At 41.9% G+C, this 17,883-nt stretch overlaps 3 protein-coding genes across 3 annotated transcripts; 2 read left to right on the top strand and 1 right to left on the bottom strand.

Moving 5' to 3' along the window:
• Positions 1–375: 375 nt before the first annotated feature.
• prmt5 (protein arginine methyltransferase 5) lies at positions 376–6,854 on the bottom strand. Its single transcript, XM_049599008.1, has 16 exons — positions 6,637–6,854; positions 6,208–6,326; positions 5,532–5,617; positions 5,213–5,347; positions 4,987–5,099; positions 4,817–4,866; positions 4,545–4,708; positions 4,288–4,449; positions 4,117–4,194; positions 3,022–3,080; positions 2,630–2,752; positions 2,258–2,433; positions 1,841–2,044; positions 1,610–1,720; positions 1,459–1,523; positions 376–1,183 (listed from the first exon to the last, which is right to left on the bottom strand). Exons 1-16 carry the CDS (start codon positions 6,822–6,824, stop codon positions 1,031–1,033), a joined length of 1,986 nt encoding a protein of 661 aa, XP_049454965.1. The 5' UTR covers positions 6,825–6,854; the 3' UTR covers positions 376–1,030.
• Positions 6,855–8,133: 1,279 nt separating this feature from the next.
• On the top strand, positions 8,134–9,201 carry psmb11a (proteasome 20S subunit beta 11a). The gene is made up of 2 exons (XM_049598004.1): positions 8,134–8,733; positions 8,857–9,201. Exons 1-2 carry the CDS (start codon positions 8,134–8,136, stop codon positions 9,199–9,201), a joined length of 945 nt encoding a protein of 314 aa, XP_049453961.1.
• Positions 9,202–9,497: 296 nt separating this feature from the next.
• psmb5 (proteasome 20S subunit beta 5) lies at positions 9,498–17,524 on the top strand. Its single transcript, XM_049598683.1, has 3 exons — positions 9,498–9,749; positions 11,811–12,117; positions 16,841–17,524. The coding sequence occupies exons 1-3, from the start codon at positions 9,531–9,533 to the stop codon at positions 17,122–17,124; spliced, it is 810 nt and encodes a 269-aa protein (XP_049454640.1). The 5' UTR covers positions 9,498–9,530; the 3' UTR covers positions 17,125–17,524.
• The last annotated feature ends 359 nt before the right edge of the window (positions 17,525–17,883 follow it).

The following is a 17,883-nucleotide window of genomic DNA, read 5'->3' as shown; positions in this document are numbered from 1 at the left end:
CTTGTTCACTGCATTATTGTCTCTGATGTGTAAGTAGTCAGGAGCCCTGCTCCTGTGCTAATGAGGTATGAGGCTCCTGAGATCATTTCTATTCACAGCAGAGTAAGAGTACACCTGCCAGTTATAACTCTACCACACACAATAGGTGAAGGTGAGCTGAGAATACTACCATTATTCATTTGTTGTGGCCCTGTGGATTGTGATCTGAGGGTGACATCTGTTGGACAACTCACATCCTTATGGCCAGCTCATTTAAACTAAAAACACTGCTGTTGCTGTCATGCAAAAATAATTTAAAACAAATTAACATTTCAATCCTAAAAACTTGCAGTGCGTTGTGGGAAAAGTGCCAAGCAAATGAAGAACATTACAGTGTTGTTTTTATTGACATGGTTCAAACATACATAAACAAAATAACAAATGGTATGAACAGACGGCCCCCAAACAATACGGTGTGTGACCTGAATAGTGTAACCTTCCTCTGCCCCTCTTGTGTAGAGGAGAAGGGTATTTCATCAGCATCTAAGTATTGGGATGGAATGTGTTTGATAAGGCAAAGGTCCTGTTGGATTGAGTATGTATGTCTGCAACAGCTGTTCAGAACAGTAGGGGGAAGAGACGACATTAAAAAATAAACCAGTGGCGAGGTGTTTGACCTAATCTGAAGGAGACAATCTCACAGCAAAAATACACTTTGTGTACAGGTGATAGTTCATGCCTGCTGAAAACAGACTTCAAAAACACAAACTGAAAAATCTGGTTTATCCAATCAGCTTCTTCATAGCTGGCTAAAAGTGCCCACCACTGGTAATTTTAAAACCCCCACCGCACTTAGGAGTTTTGCACCACAAGTCCAGGTTTTAACTGTATATATAAAAAGAACCAAGACACCTTCACTTTTAGTGCCACCAACTTTAACAGAAACGTGTGTGTACGCCCGAAGAACCAGGACAACCTTCACTTCAACTGCCGCCAAGTCTAACAGAAACGTGTGTGTATGCCTGTAGATGGACGTGCTGATGCATCATCTTCACAGGCCAATGGTGTAGGAGCGCCCTGCTGGATTGTGGATGGCAGAGGAGGAGGGCTCGGTCACGGCCCATTCGTACCACACCTTCTTCCCGTTGTTGCAGCGCCAAAATCGCACTGTGACATCATCATCTCGGCATATGGAGATAGGTTGCTGTAGGGAGGAAAAATTTGAGGTAGAAGTCAGGATTAATATGCGAATGCAATGATGTATACTACGTAAAAACGGAGCATCTCAAAGACAGGGGGAAATACAGGTGTTCCAGCACAGACAGTATGAGAGAAATAGTGTTTTATTTGACCATTAAACATATAAAAATGTTCAAGCAGAAACCCAAAATACAAGAATGAATCTGAAAATAAGCACAATAGATCCCCTTTAAATGCAGAAGGCCAAAGAATTTTATGAGCACTGATTGTATAACTTACTTTGAGGGGGAACAGGATGGGGAACCAGGAGAACATTCCAGGTGAATGTGTATCTGGTTTTATACCTGCCACAAACAAACACAATATAAACAATAATATTCAAATCTAACCTTAACACAACGTGACTTCCTTTTTATAAAAGGTTACTTACTGAGTGTGACATCTTTGTACAGCGTGGTCTCAAAGTAGCCAGCAAAACCATGGAGCACCGAGTTACAACCCACTGAGAATTTGAGGCACTGATACCGGTTGTTGTTCATATCTGAAAGAAGAAAGAACGGGTGGTCAACATATCCAAAAAAAAAAACCAACCAATCATATCAAAGTGTGTAGTACACTTGTAACTTGGTGTACAGTATGAGTTTAGTGTTCTTGTGTCTACCTGTTGTGGGGTGTTTGAAGGTGAAGCACGGTTTGGGCTCAGCCAACTGGTGGAAGTTATGGAGGCGCACTACGTAGGGCGTCTCAAAATGGCACTCTGGGTCCTTGTCACGTTCCCTGCAGCCCCGTACTTCGTTGTAAAGCTTGGAGGAGGACAGCGGGGCCAGAAAGGATGTGTAGGAACAGGGGATGCTCACTCCGTCATCTGAGCGTGAAAAGGGGCAAAGAGAAAGTGATTTGAGATGCGAGGAAGCATGGAAGGTAATGGAGGATGACAAATGCCTTCCTCATGTTAGTTGTGGTAAACAGCTGAAGGTGCTCTGCATTCAATGACCCTTTATCTACAGTGTCTACATATGTAGTTGATGATAAAATGGAGCAACCAAGACACTTCACTTTAACCACAACACTAACATACCTTTGAGAAAGTGCTGCGCTCCATCTAAGCACTCAGGAGAAAGTTCATTGTCGCCAAACGATCCCAGCAGCTCGCTGACGATGATGTCGGCTTTCTCAGGTGCTGCCCAATCCCGCATGTCACATGACACCACTGTTACCTGATCGCCCCACTCCTCAAAGCGCCAATTCTCCAGCCTGAACAGATAGGGACCAGTTAAAATGTTTGTGCATGAAATCAATACCACCAGCATTTAAAATTTCTAGGCTCTACAAATTGGTTTACAATAAGACAAGAAATATCCTAGATGATGAAAGTTAAACTGCAAAGGCAAAAGTTCACCTATAAATATTTTCCCCCACTGACATGAGCTTTGAAATATATTCTACTCACGTGATTACAGCATTAGGATTTTTCTCCACAGCATACACCTTCAGCTTCCTGTCTGCCTGGCTGGCAGCACGCAGGGATGCATTGACCAGGGGACCCCGACCTGCTCCCAACACCATCAACACCCTGTGAGAAAGGGACAATAACATTTTTGAGGTTGCTGCAAGCACTGCTTCATGACTCATCTCACCACTGGAGTTCACTGTCATTATTTTCTCCAATATGTTACCCTGTTAAACTACTAGAGGAATGATATAAAGCTTTGTCGGGGGAGGAGTGTGTTGATTGCAAAATTTAATCTAAAGGTATGAGTCAAAATCCACACAAACAGCAATTAAAGAATTTAAACTCTATCTTCTTGTTGTTTATACACAGATTTGGGTACGGATACTCACTGAACGTTTGTGTCTTTCTGCTCCTCTGGAACTCTGTCAAGCAGACATTTATATACAGCCTGTGGACACAAGGACAAAACAGAAGAATCAATATGTTGTGTGTCTTGTCTCACCCTAACTTCACAGAAAAACAGACATGTCAGTGGTGTGAGAGTGCTACACAAGTGACGGTATCACTTGTGCATACAGGCTCCCACTAGTTACTAATGCAAACACTGAGAGGGGAACAAATTAAATATTTTTTTAATGAAATGAAATATTTTCTTTGAGTAAGGTTGGTGTAAGAATGGATAAGATAACTACTGTAACTGTGCTTCCATTTTTTTGCCTTAAATCTGTTATCAAACCACTGGGTCCCGGGGCCTGAATATCAGGACACTAACGCACACATATAAAGCAATGTAAGGTGCTGCAGCTTTTATTAGTTAATGTTACAAAATATCAACTTTAAGTTGCCATGTCAGGTGCAGACACACCAAACTGACATCAAAGAACTAGCGGCGACGAAAGCCAACTGTTGCATCGTCTACGTCGCCTCACGTTGCCCTGTGTCAGTTGCATTTGAACACACAGTGAAGTGGAGCCTGAGGAGGAAGCACCGGTTAGCCCCGGTTTCACTACAGGCAGATTCACTCGCTACAGGGGCGAGGAAATAAAACCTAAACAGCCAATCAGAGTGATCTCTTTCACCGACAAGCTCCGCTGCTGATTCAACATGCTCAATCGGCCGAAAAGCTGCCGACGCCGAAGTGCCGACAGTGCGGGACACAACGCAAAAAACTGGGGCGATAGATGGCCGGACTTTGGTCGACGGCCAACCGTCGGCTTGGTGTGTCAGGGCCTTTAGACGACGTTTCTCGTACGGTTGGGAAAGGGACAGAACAGAGCATGAAGATGAGAATTTCTGCCCATTCTGGAAATTGATTTTTTATAAAATTTCATTCCTCTGTAAACAAAGACACTTTTCAGGAGGCTACACAAGGAGCCTGCATCTTTAAGATTTAACATGCCCACAGTGTAAATGCTGTTTACAAATTCACAACATATACAGTGTAGTAGATGTGTGTGATTGAATGGCTGAATTTCAGGTCTTACCATTTGGTACTGGGAATATTTAATCGGATCCTTCTCAAACACCTCATATGTCTGAGACTCCAGGTTGTCCATGAGTGGCTAAAGGGAGGAAAATAATATACCTTCAGTTTTCATCATCAAAAAGGTTAATTTTTTCCCCAAATACTTGAAAACAAAACAGCACGTCCTTACCTGGAGGGGAGACTGCAAGTAGTCTTCATAGCCCTTCGCGAAGAGCTCGTAGGCATTGGGTGCAGGTCGGTTCTGGTTGAGGTATTCGAGGTACTGCAGGTAGGAGCGAAAGTCCTTCTCAGTGTGGCGACTGGTGCCTGTGAAGATGAACTGGGCCTCCAACTAAGAAATGAAATGAAAGTTTTAATTTTTTAATTAAAAACAACACTTCTGCATTTGGCTGGTGATTAATTTCAGTTGAATCTGTGGAATTATACCTTGAAAAGGCTGAAGATTATTCGCTGATGGGCTTTTGACAGAACAGGAAAGCCCTTCTTGTTCGTTAGGAAGATGCTGGTGGGAAGTATGGCTGCTTTGACAGGTTCCCCGAGCCACTTATCAATCACTGCCTCTGACGGCATGTCCGCTCCAAGTTCAATAGCTTCAGGAATACAAAAAGAAGTGCATTTTCAGTTGCAGACAGGACCATGATTATTTCTTAATGCACTGACTTTGCCCCAGGCTGTTGCTTCACAGTGTGCTCTCTCACCAAGACAAATCCTCTTGTTGTAATCACAAAGGGTTCTAAATGAGTGCCACCTAAAAGGAGCAGAGGCAAGTAAACAAAGTGAGTCACGATTTTAAAGGAAATCAATGACAGCTATTTTAGCATGCAGACAGCACCCGACTGCTCAGGAAGTGGAGTGGCGTGAAACTAACCAGCTCCAGGTCTTCTCATCAACACTTGTGTCATCAATGCAAGTGCTCGGTTCATTCTCAATCAGATCTTCCCGTGTGTCCTCTGATGCCATCAGCGGGACACGAATCCAGAACTAGTCAGAGGACAACATCAGTTAGCTGATAAATTCAACTGTCTATCTGACGTCTCTGCTATATAAAAAGACATCAACACTGGCATGTTGGGGTTGTCAATGCTGTGTCTTACATTTGAGGTGTGGTGTCCAGTGTGGATGTGGTTTAGCAGCAGACGGGCTAGATTGGCACAGTTAGAGCCCCTTAGAGGGATCATGAAGACAGGCAGACCCAGGTAGGCTGAGAAGTTTAACTCCTGTGCCAGAGCCTGACGAAAAAAATAGGAAAAAGAATGACAAGAGCATGACGGTATGAAACAAGGAGACAGATTAGGGTCGACAGACTGGACAAGATAAATTCACTCATGCCATAAAATCTTGACATCAAAGAACCATTTTTAGCATCAACATCCACAAGCACATCAAGGAAATTGTCCAAGTTGAGGAACTTACAGCCTCTGAGTTTCTGCGCTCTGTCTCGATTTCTGCATCTGCGTCGATCCATGGAGAGAGCTTTCCAACGATAAGAGTATTCCAATCTAGGAAAAACACAACAGCTAGTTTAAAAAAAAAAAAACATCACCTGGCTTATTATAGTTTCATATCGATCCTTTGAAGATCTCCACTACAACATTATCAATTTTACTGGCCCCAAGAAGCTAATATTTTAACTGTACCACAACTCCGACATGACAATCCTTTTCATTAGTGTTGCTACAACAGAAAGACCAATGGGGAAAAACAATGTTACAGCAGCCAAGTTATACATTAACAATTCATTAAAATTATATTTGATATCTGCATCTTTAGTTATGTCTCCACGACATAACTATGTCAATGTTATTTCTTCTAGGAGTGTTTGTAATACTATATACCTGGTCTGCTCTGTGAAACTTTAATCGTGTATTCATGTGATTACATTTTCTAGCTCTGTGGTTCCCATTTTCTAAAATTTCCAGCGTCAGACATTGAACCCCCGTTTCCACCATCATAATCACCCATCAATCCATCCATCAAGGGCCTCTTATAGTACACAGTGGTATAACTCGACCTCTTATTTACTGACACAAGTAAGATAATGAATACTAACGCCTGACATTATAGAAGATAGGAGGGCAGAAGGACAAACCTCTTCCACAGAGCAGCAGGTCTGATCGGGTATGGGCACCGGGTCGGGTTTTCGCGGGTTCCAACTCAAACTCTCTCTTGAACCTCGGGTGGAACAGGGGCATGCAGAGGAAGTCAAATCTGTACACAAGAGAAAGAAAGCACATCGCTTTAACATCAATATCATTGTTAAGGTCACGAAGAGGTGAAGCGCGAGACTGTTAAGTTATTATTCCCCAGCTAGTTCTCACAATGCTAACAGAATAGTCTACATTATTGTAATTAACACTTCACTCTATTATCAAGCATCATTGTGATTGGGCACGTGCTGGTAATTCACCGGCTAGCTTAGCAAGCATCACGCACTGACATTATGCTAACAGATCAGCGCGTCCCTCCAAAAAGCTCACTTTTACTAAAAAGAACTCGCGGAGTGAAACACTCTCCTCACCCAAGTTTGGCGACAGCAGCTAAAGTGTCGGCGACCTCCGGCACACAATTCAAATCTCTCCCGCAGGACACCCTGCTCCCCGTACTGCCGGACGCCATGATTTTAGCCGACTGAATGGAATGACTGGAGCCGTGCCGTAGCTGTGGAAACTGACGCCATCTTGGATCTGCGAGGATGCGCTGGCTCATTTGAAAGCCTGAGGATATTGATCCAAAATGGCTTTTCACGTACTTCAGTTACATGTCTCGTAAAATCCCGCGATAACTGTGAATCCAGAGTCTTAGTTAATGAATATTGATCTGAACAGTTGATGTTTTCATGTCAAAGCTTTGATGTCATTTTAAAAGTCTTTCTTCAGAAATATTTTGCAAGTCATTTTTATACTGTTAAATAAATTAAAGTAAAAGCCATGAAAATAAAATGTACTGTTGGAAAAAGAATATAATTTGTTATACTCTTGTTATGTCCCATCAGAATTATTACTTAAGTTCCTTTATAACTAATGTTTTTTTCTTTCTTTTTTATTGAAAAATTTCTCATGTACACAAAATGGCTTTAAAATATGTGCATCACATCATTAGGATCAGGTGCATACAAAAGAGACAGAAAAAAACGGACAAATCAAATTAGATATTGAAATATACCATAAAAGGCTATAATTAAAAAAAAATACACAAAGAAATAACAAGACTAATAAAAATAAATTAAAGGATAGAAGGTTTTGCTAAAAAGTTTCATTGTGTTTATATTTTTAGTGAATTTAAGGACTGTGAAATAAAAAGGTAACTCTTTATGGAACACACTAAACTTAGGTTTCACTTACTTGGAGTTGTGTAAATAAAACTTCTCAAGTATATGAATGTTATTAACCAGAAAGGCATCCTTGCTATTACCCATGTGGAGTCCATATGTCATTTGAGAAAAGTTTCCAAGTTTAAAACTTGTGCAAAAACATTACTCATGTTGTTGTTGTTGCTGTAGTGTGTCTCTGGGCCATTTTAGACACAGCTACAGGATGGAAAGCAGGTTTGTCATAAGATCCTGCTGATGTTGGTTGGTGCCAACAAACTGAAAATGATAATAAAAAAGATATGTATGAACCTGCACAAAACTAGTTAGATGACTCTGTCACTCATCAAACATAGGGTTTGCAGAAAAGGGCTTCTCTGGATATTACTTTCACAGAGGGTAGGATAAAATATCGCTTACATCGGCTCAAATGGTTTTGATCATAGGTCTATACGTGTGGTTGTGTGTGTGTGCAAGGTGTCATATTTGGGAGGGCTATATAAGGGTAGAAGGTTGGTCTTTTAGAATAGATGAAGAAAGACTAGGTGGCAGCGGTCATCATTTCCAAATGCAGAGGGATTTACAAGGTTTGTGACTTTGACAGGTTTTTCTAAGGATCATCTCTGATATAATCTGTGTTTAAGGAGTACTTCTTGCCTGCTCATTTCTGGGAGAGGAATCTATCCGTATCTGCTTCATTACACAGTTATGGCTTTGGAAGAGATCTGTGGCTTCAAACACACTCCTGTGCATCACAAGTGGTTTCCTGCCTCTCATTTTGAAGATGCACCCTCATCTTTTCATATGACTGACTATTACAACTTTGAATTGGAGCGACTACAGAAATCTGAGAGAAACAGTGGGATCCCTCTGCAATTCTCCATACCGACTTTGCCATACTCTACTCCTTACAACCACAGATGGCCAATCCCTTTCCCCCCAGCTAAACATTCAAAGACGGTCCGCAGGCCTTTCCCTCTGTCTCATGGAACAACGACCTTGGGTTTCATCTTCCAAGGTGGGGTCATTGCAGCTGCAGATACACGTGCCAGTGCTGGGGGGCTTGTTGCCTGTCCAGCTGTTCACAAGATTACTCCTATTCACTCCCATTTAGTCGTCACCTCCTCTGGTAGCGGCGCAGACTGCATGCTGTGGGAGCGAATTCTGGCCAGAGAGATCAGACTCTACCAACTGCGTCACAAACGTTGCCTGTCAATACGTGGCACTGCCAAGCTCCTTTCATTTATGCTGCACCCCTTTAAAGGGACTAATGTATGTGTGGCTCTTACACTTTGTGGCTGGGATAAGGAAGCAGATAACACTGAGTGCACAAAGAGGTCAGAAGACTCATCCTTAATTAGTGATGACAGTTCCTCAGTTGTTGCTAGTAGTCAAGATGTTACCACGATGGAACATTCTGCATCCCCAAACGGTGGCCCAAAGCTGATATATGTATGCAGTGATGGAGCCCGACTGCAGGGGGACGTCTTTTCTGTGGGCTCAGGCTCTCCCTATGCTTATGGAGTCCTGGATGGAGGGCTGAGTTGGAGCTTGAGTAAAGAAGAGGCCATCTCCTTGGCAAGAGAAGCAGTGTTCAGAGCCACTCACAGGGACGCCTACTCAGGAAACAATGTGGACCTCTTCCACATCACAGCCCAGGGATGGAGCCAAAGAAAGAGAGAGGACTTGAAAGAGGAATATTATAGAGAGATGGAGAGGAGGGCGAAGATAGTGAAGGAAAGAAAAAGAGTGGCCGCAAAAGATGCTTCAGGATGAAGCAAAAAAGTGGGAACTCACGCGGGGGCTTACCTTTAGTGTCAGTGACCCTCTTAAGAGTTTATGCACTATTGTCAGTTAGCTAGAATAAATATTGAATTAATAATTAATGTACTCTAGCATAGCAAGAATTATTTAATTGCTGTAGCCTTGAAATGTTTTTGTTTGCCTAGGTCACAGAGTTTACATTGCCTATTTTTACCTTTACAGTAGTAAATCCACAGTCCGCCACAAACACAGGGGGCGCTGTGTGATTATTCCAGCATGACTCAATAAATTTTCGCACCCTAATCCGCCGGAAGTAGCTTGCTCATCAGACAGTTTCAAAGATGGCTCTTGCTAGTGTGTTGAACAGTGATTGTGCGAATTTTTCATTTGATAATTGTCAACCAAATGGCTTTGGTTGTGGACAGAGCAGTCTGGGATTTGACGCTACGCCGGGAGACGGTCTTAGTTTTTCCGTCAAAAACCCGCTGTGTGCCGTGGACCAGGATGACGTCGAAAGGAAAATAGAGTTCCTGCACGGGACCACCACCTTAGCATTCAAAGTAAGTAAATTAGTATCTAACTGTGGCTGCTTTTACTGTAAAACTCGAACTAATTGATTAGTTGTCACAATAGACGTTTGTTGAATTATTCAGACCCTATACACCATGTTGGAGGGCTCACAAAATGCTGTATCTCGAACGTTAGCATGCTAGCATTGCTACAAACCGCTTTCTCATTGCAGATGTCCACACAACGTTGGCATTATGAGGATTTGTGTTAAACATGTCTGCCTTCAAAGCAAATGGGAGAACCCGAGCTGGTCATACCCGTGCGGTTTTGACAGCCCCGACAGTAACATTATTTACCGTAGAGTTAGGTGTCACAAGTTAATACTAACAGCAGTTAACATTATGCTTTAAATGCACCTGCATGAATGGGGAAACAAGGTGACAGCTCTGTACTTGTGCATTGTCCACATGTGACTTTGGTTTGGCGTAATTAGATAACTCACAAATCACGTAGGTCTATGTGTATGCTGTTTAGTCATTGCTCAACACAATAAAATGAAGATGACCTGAATTTGCACTTTACATAATGTTGTATCAGCTTGTTTGTTTCTAATAGTATAGGTGCTTATTTGCATTATGGAATAGAAGCCAAATACATTAAAGAGCTATCTTAAAGTATTTATTTTCTGTATTTAGTCATTTATTTATCTGTCAAATTCAAACATATCACTTACATGGAAGAAAAAATGTTTTGGACATTTAAACACAGTTGTCTATTCGCTTTGCTCTTTAGATTTGGCTCTTTCAACCCAAATACAATATTATTTATGCCCATAAAAAGACATTTAACTGTACATCAGAGGATCAAAATTACAAATGTAAGTTAATGTATTCAGTGATGTTATGTCCTGGTTGGTTTTTAGAACATCTCTGGTAGGAAGGACATATTTTTTCAAATGTATATATTTCTTCAGTTAATTGTACTGTCTTGTAGATGAGAACTGTGAGTTTCCATACCAGATTGTCTAAGTATTGTTTCAGAACCAGACGTAAAGTTATGGCCTCCCTAGAAAAGGTCAAACATAAGACATATGAAAATATAGGTATATTGGCCTTTTAAAGCTGATGAGTCATGTAACAGTAACACATCACAAGTTTATCTCACAACAGAAAGGAAAGAAAGATGAACATTGTAAGAGTAAAGAACAAAGTAGGAGCTCCCTAAAGCAAAATTAACAATGTCAACAAAAGAGGGAATGGGGTATCTAAAAAGTTCAGGTAGTCTTTGTGATTCGAAGATTTAAACTAGTCGTAAAATATTACTAAAATAGGTCCATTTACATTTCACTGAATGGATAGGGGGATACTGTTGAATTGTAATTATTAATAATTATTATTATTATTAATTATCAGCAAATTCTGTTAAAACTCTAAACCCAACAATGAATTCATGGGACTAAAAAGATAATAGCCTGATATAGGCTCTGCCTCTGTGCCACAAAATGCCATTGTTGTCCACAAACTATTAAAAACACATAAAAGAGCTATATTATTGCATTTGGTTGACATATTTTCATTATGATGAAAACTGCAGGCTTTTTACCCTCACGCTGTCAAACAAGCAGAGCAGTGTAAATACTGAACAACATCCCTGCAGTTGGTTTTGGTCTCTTCAGGGGATTTGTTGATAAAAAGAAAAGATAGAATAACGCCAACTTTATCCCTTAATCCCTGAGTGTGGAGGGGAGGAGGTAGATGAAAACCTCCCCAGAAGTCGTCTCCCTCTGACTGGCCAAATCTGTTGTCTTCACTTTAGTATTATACGGCTGTTGTGACTGACACTTCAGTGAAAGAGGATTTTGTGGGGAAGAGCAAAGGTCTTCACTTTTATCCAGCAGCTTTCTGGCAGAGCTGAGCCATATATTGCATCTCTGTGACAGGTGTAGAGCAGCAGCAGATTTCTGCTTTATCTACACACAAATACGAGTTAGCTAATAGGTAATTAAACTGCACATACTGATTACTGCGCCATAAGTGACTGCTGTGTGTGTGTGTTCCCCTCCTGCTGTACTGTGCTTACTAATGGGACCCCCCTGCTGTTGCCTCTCTCAGTTCCAGCATGGTGTTATTGTAGCGGTGGACTCCAGGGCCACAGCAGGCTCCTACATTGCCTCGCAGACAGTAAAGAAGGTGATTGAGATCAACCCCTACCTGCTGGGTACCATGGCTGGAGGAGCTGCAGATTGTAGCTTCTGGGAGCGCCTGCTGGCTCGCCAGTGCCGCATCTACGAACTCCGCAACAAGGAGCGCATCTCAGTGGCAGCAGCCTCCAAACTGCTTGCAAACATGGTGTACCAGTACAAGGGCATGGGACTCAGCATGGGAACCATGGTGTGTGGCTGGGACAAGAGAGGGCCAGGTAAATACAACAGCTCTATATAACACGTGGCCTATGTCAGCTTATTATCTAAAACTGAATTTCAACTATTAAAAAAATCTACAGCTGCCAACAAAATTGATGATTAATGATTTGCATTGAAGTATTTCTATAATTAACTTATAACACCTTTTCCAGAATAGAATTTATTTTTAAAATTTGTGAATATACACTATCTTAGATTTTTTTTGCCTATATTTATTCAGTTTTTGTTGTTTGCAGCTTTGTACTTGAATGAGAGATACGTGGGCTTTGCAGTGTTATACAATATATTATTAGATTTAAAACTAGACATAAAAGTAGACATTAAACTAAATAAAACTTTCGTGTGCCAGGAAATTTTTTTTTCAGGGCCCCTGTGTCTCCTTTAAAAGTCTTTATAAGCATTGAATTTGACTTTAAAAAGGGTGCAAGAACCCTGGTATTAATTGCAACTAGCAGTTATTTTTTATTATTGATTAATCTGCAGATCATTTTCTCAATTAATTGATTCATTTATAAACACCAGAAAACAGATAAAAGTGCCTTCACAATATCCTAGACCCCAGGGCGATGTCTTCATAAGTCTTGTTTGTGAGACTAACAGTCCAAAACGTAAAGATATTGATTTTCCAGTGATATAAAACAGTGAAAAGCAGCAGATCCCTCACATCAAATGTTTTGCTATTTTTGGTTAAAAAATGACGTAATTGATTAATCACTTATCAAAATGGTTGCAGATAAATTGTCTGTCACTTAATCTTCAAATCAGTTAATCTTCTAATTCTTATTAGCTTGAATTAAGATTTAAGATATGGATTCTAAAAATGGCGCTCAATTTATAATTCTTTTCACTGTCTTAATGGTCTGCCATTTTGCAACATCCTCCAAGCACTTTTCCATAGTCATTTGTTTTTATATTAAACTTTATCATGTTTTTATATCTGTCAGTCATTTCCATTATCTCTCTTTGTTATTACTAGTTTACCTGATTATGTATTTTACTTCAAGTGTGCTAAAACCAACACGGCAAATTTCTTTGAATATTCAACAAACTTACTGAAGCACCTATTAACCGCCCACTCTTGGCATATGATTTCCACTAATTCATTCTGACATGCAGCTCATGCAATGAGCAAAACAATCGACTAATTTGAATACACAGTGTCAGTGTTTTTAGTGATGATAGACAGCTATGCTTTAGTCCCAAAGAAATGTTTTGATGGCACCTCCCAAGCTGTTATTGTGATATATGAAAGATATAAGATGAAATAACTATCCATACCAAGGTTGCTAAAGTAAACTAAAACTGAGCCTAAAACTAACACTAGGTTTAAAAGAAATCAGTTAACTGAAAAAAATGAGGGCTAGACTTAAAAAAAAAAAAAAGAATACAAGATAACTAAAATGACATTGTGCTAACTGAACTAAAATAAGATAAAAATATACATGAAATGTTTTAGCTTTAGTCTTTGGCGTTAATTCGTCGGCTCAACAAGCATTAGGAGGCATTGGTGCATATTTAGTGAGACTGGGATGTCTACAAGATTGTGAGTCAGTTGCCCTCACAAAGTATTGTGTTTGTATTGTAATATCTATTTTGCCCCTGAAAAATGCCTCCAATATAATTAAACAACAACAATAAAAAAAACTAATACTGAAACAAATGAATAGTGAACTAAAACATTTTTAAATGAGAAAAACTAAACTGAAACAAGCAAACCCACTCTAGAAACTAACGGAAACTAAACTGAATTGAAAACAAAATCAAAATCAATCAAAAAAAAAAATCAAAAATGAAATAAAATTAAAAAAAATATACAACTCTGATCCACACTTAATTGTTAGAATTTTTTGAGGAGATTTTTCAGTTTTTCTCGTCAGCCATCAAATGTTATGATCCTTGTGTACAGAATCACCAGTTCATGTGGTTTTCCAGTTCATGTGCTGTACCATTAGTGTAAACACATCTGTAGTTCCCAGAGTTACCCACTAGATGGTACTGCAGCCTCTCGCATTCTCTGTCCCCTCTTTGTACTTCAAACTGGCTTTTGGGTGCCTCGCAGTGTGAGGCTGTACATCACAGAAGGTGTGCTTAAAGAGGCCGCCACAGTGACACAGTAATGGGAAATCGATGAGGCTGGGACTGCGGGCCAGCCGGAGCACGGCGGGATGATGGACGTTGGGTCTCAGCCCCGGACAATTGGGTCGCATGCATAATGCCCGTACACCCGCTGAGATCGATCCCAGCTTTGTCTGGAAAGCAGAGAGGGCTGTGTGAACAATGGCGGCCCGCCGGTATGCCAACAAACCTAAATGACACGTGTTAAATCCTGGGCGATCAATTGGTGAAATAATGATCCCTGTATAAGTTCAATAGGGAGCTTTGCCATGGCCCCCACAATGTCAATGATTGAATGGAGAGGTAAATGTCATGTAAATTAAATCAATCGCGATTAGGCGGGAAGCTCATTAGCCAGCTACAATCATGTCAAGAGCACTTATTCCCCTGATGGAGTGTCTTAAGCTGCATGCAAAATAAATCAAATAAAAGCTATGTTGAGGAGCTCGTCAAATACGACTCTATGTAATAACGTCAAATGTTATGACACTTGTAATCAGTGTACAGTAAATGCTTGATAACTCAATAGAGGCTTTGCTTTGACAGATAACAGCGACTCTGCTCTGCGTAGCACCCTCTACTGCTTCCTACAAGGACATGAAGGGTTTGAAATAAGGTGATATGTGATTAAATGGGATACAGCCCCATGACTGAAAAGCAGATCAGTGTATGAGACCTCGTCAGAGAAGACCCATGTGGCAGTCAGTTTTACAGCCACTCCCAAGAGAGTGATGTAATCATTTTTTCCCCCTCTGTTCTGAACTGCTGCCCTCTTTTTTTACTCCTGATCCAGTGGTGAATTGTAGTGGGAAGGACAGATGACGGACAGACACTGACCCATTTGATGCTAGCCACCCATCCATCGTACTGGGCTCCTCACCTACCTCTAAAAGCTGTCAGTCCAGCCAGGTGCACATGCCGCTGTTTAAAAAAGGCTCCTTAAGCACCTGTCAGTAGGTTGACAGAGTGGAAGGAGTCTCTCTTGGCCGCCACTGCTGCAATACTCCGCCATCCAGGCAGCCTGCACCAACTCCCCCCCCCAGCTTCCGCTTTAAGGCCTTATGATCCCCACCCCCCGCGTTTTTTTTGTTTTGTTTTGTTTTCTGAGCACTTATCGATGCCTGCGTGCTGTTCTGCGTCACTGTTTGAGGTGCAGAGACTGTTAGGCGCACTGGGCTCTACAAAGACCCAGGTGTGTTTGTAAAGGAATGGATGTGGAAAGTGTTTTTTGGTGCCGCTATGCTTCTATACTTGGACCTCCTAAAGAGTCCTCATCCACCTCCGTCAACTGTGCTACTCAACACAAGAGGCCGCCTTTACAACTCTCTCTCCCAGCCCATTATGTTTTTAACGAGTCCCTTACAGTTTTCAAGAGGAACAGACAGGTCTCAGAATGGCAAATTACCCCCGTGCATAGACAGGCATGGGATGATTATCATGGCAAGCTAACGACAGGCTGAGGAAGCTGCAATTTGCCAGTTGAAAGCAATGGTAAGCTCTTTTTTTTTTTTTCAGAAAAGCAAGTGGCTCTCCATCCCTAATAGACTGTCACTAGTTTAGCTGAGGAACTCTGCAAGCGAGGATGTGCAATCTGAGGGCATTTTGAAGTGTTTTTTAATGCGCGAGATGAGCGATAGCAGTGGATATTAGGCAATTTTATATGCATGTGTCTCTGTGTTTCTCTGTGTGAGTATCATTTTCACAGGTTTCGCTTTGTGAAGCGCTCTGAAAAACATGCCTTTTCGCAGGCTGTCGTTTTTACCATCTGCAGGCTGTGGGCGAGCTCACAGGCTGGTGCTAGTCACCCGTTCCACGTCACTCTGGGATCAGGCCTAGCGAGTGTGTCATGGCGCGGAACAAAATGTCTCGCATGTGTCTACGAAGCGTGGTGTGGAGCAAACTGTCCCTCACAGGTCCATCAGAGCATTGTGGGGTCTGCAGTGCACGATGGATTACATGTTTGTCAGGTTTTGTGTAGGGTGAGTGCGTGCCTCCATGTGTCATTCAAGTGTGTGTACGTGTGGAGGAGAAGAAAATGTCTGTGTAGAAGCAAGCACATATATGTGAGGAAGGATATAAATGTGCTGTACTCATCTCATGTCCACAGGATGTAAGCGCAATGTTTTCTTTTTTTGTTCTCCCTCTTGAGGTGCGAGGTGCAGTTACCTGTGCAGCTCAGGTTGCAGGTCGATAGTTAATTTTTGGCGTGTTTGCTGGGATCAATAAGGCCCGGAGCAGGGCCCCTGGGCAGACAGAGATGTGGCCCGTGCCTCGTCAGCAGGTTCCGTGGCCGGCTTCGTTTTACTTGAAGAGGATGCAGCTGTTCATATCTGCCAGCCTTACTTCACTTGGAGAGGTTGCAGCTGTTCATATTCTCTCTCTGGAGGACATGGCGTGTGTGCGTTTACAAGTTTGTGTGTGTTTGTTTGTGTGAGAGTGTCGGTATTAGATGTACACCATCTCAGTTTTCCTGACAAAGCTCAACACCTGAGTCAGGAGAACGGAGGACGCTTCAGCATCAAACACTTCTCCCTTTACACCGTTTCTTCTTACATCTCTTTGTCTTCCCAACCTTTTGACCTGCTTTTTGTCCTTTGTCCTCAGGGCTGTACTATGTCGACTCAGAGGGGAACCGTGTGTGTGGCGATCTGTTCGCCGTTGGCTCAGGCTCCATGTATGCCTACGGTGTGATGGACAGTGGCCTGCGGCAGGACCTGACTGTGGAGGAGGCCTGCGAGCTAGGCCGCCGCGCCATCTACCAGGCCACGTACCGTGACGCCTACAGTGGAGGGCAGGTCAACCTATATCACGTCCACAGCGAGGGGTGGACCAGGGTCTCCCAGGAAGACGTCCTCATGCTGCACCAGCAGTACAGAGATCAGGCATAAGATCTAGAGCACAGAGTGAACCAGGAGGTGGGGCGTGAATAGGGAGGGTTAGGAGTTTATTCTCGTATCTAATGTTAAGATGTTCTGAAATGTCAGTAGAGTTGACACATGAATAAAAAGGACTCATCTGCCGATTGACTTCCACTTGCATTAGTTCTGTTACTCATTTTGACATGTTGCTAACTTAAAGCTTCATATTGTACATTTTTAACAATGCCAGCTCCACTCACCCCACACAGAGTATGATTTGAGGGGCTGCAGAGACAGGGCTGATGACTCAAATGTGCTTTAATACAGTGTGGGTGTAGTGTGGTGCTTGCCCTACATACGTTTCATTTGGATCATACATTGGGAAACTACATCATCTTTCTCAATAAAACCTGTGATGTTCTTTTTTCAACAGCCTTGTTTTTCTTATTTTACCTTTTAGGCTTCAAGATGGTGAATAGTTGGAATCTTGAGAATTTCCCCTCTATGTAAAAGCATAGTCTTGTTGCCTCATCCTCCTTTTGATGTAGTCATTTTGTCGCTGTTTGTGTTTACATTTCAGTCATCTGTTCCCCCAGCTGTTGGGATTGGGAGGTACATCCAAAGCCTTTTTTGTCTCCTCTATATGTTCCGCATTTATTAGCGAGGAGTAGCACTGTCTAAATAGCACTATTTAATTGCATACCACCAGCCTCAGTAATTGTGCCTCCTGAGTTGTAACACTGTGTTTTCTTCCCCTCATTGATAATGTTCCCTTCCTGCGCTCACGTT

Source organism: Epinephelus fuscoguttatus, linkage group LG15 (genome assembly GCF_011397635.1).
Source record: "Epinephelus fuscoguttatus linkage group LG15, E.fuscoguttatus.final_Chr_v1".
Classification (NCBI taxonomy): Eukaryota; Metazoa; Chordata; class Actinopteri; order Perciformes; family Serranidae; genus Epinephelus; species Epinephelus fuscoguttatus.
The sequence above is the reverse complement of the archived record's forward strand: the minus strand, read 5'-3'. Positions and strand labels throughout refer to the sequence as shown.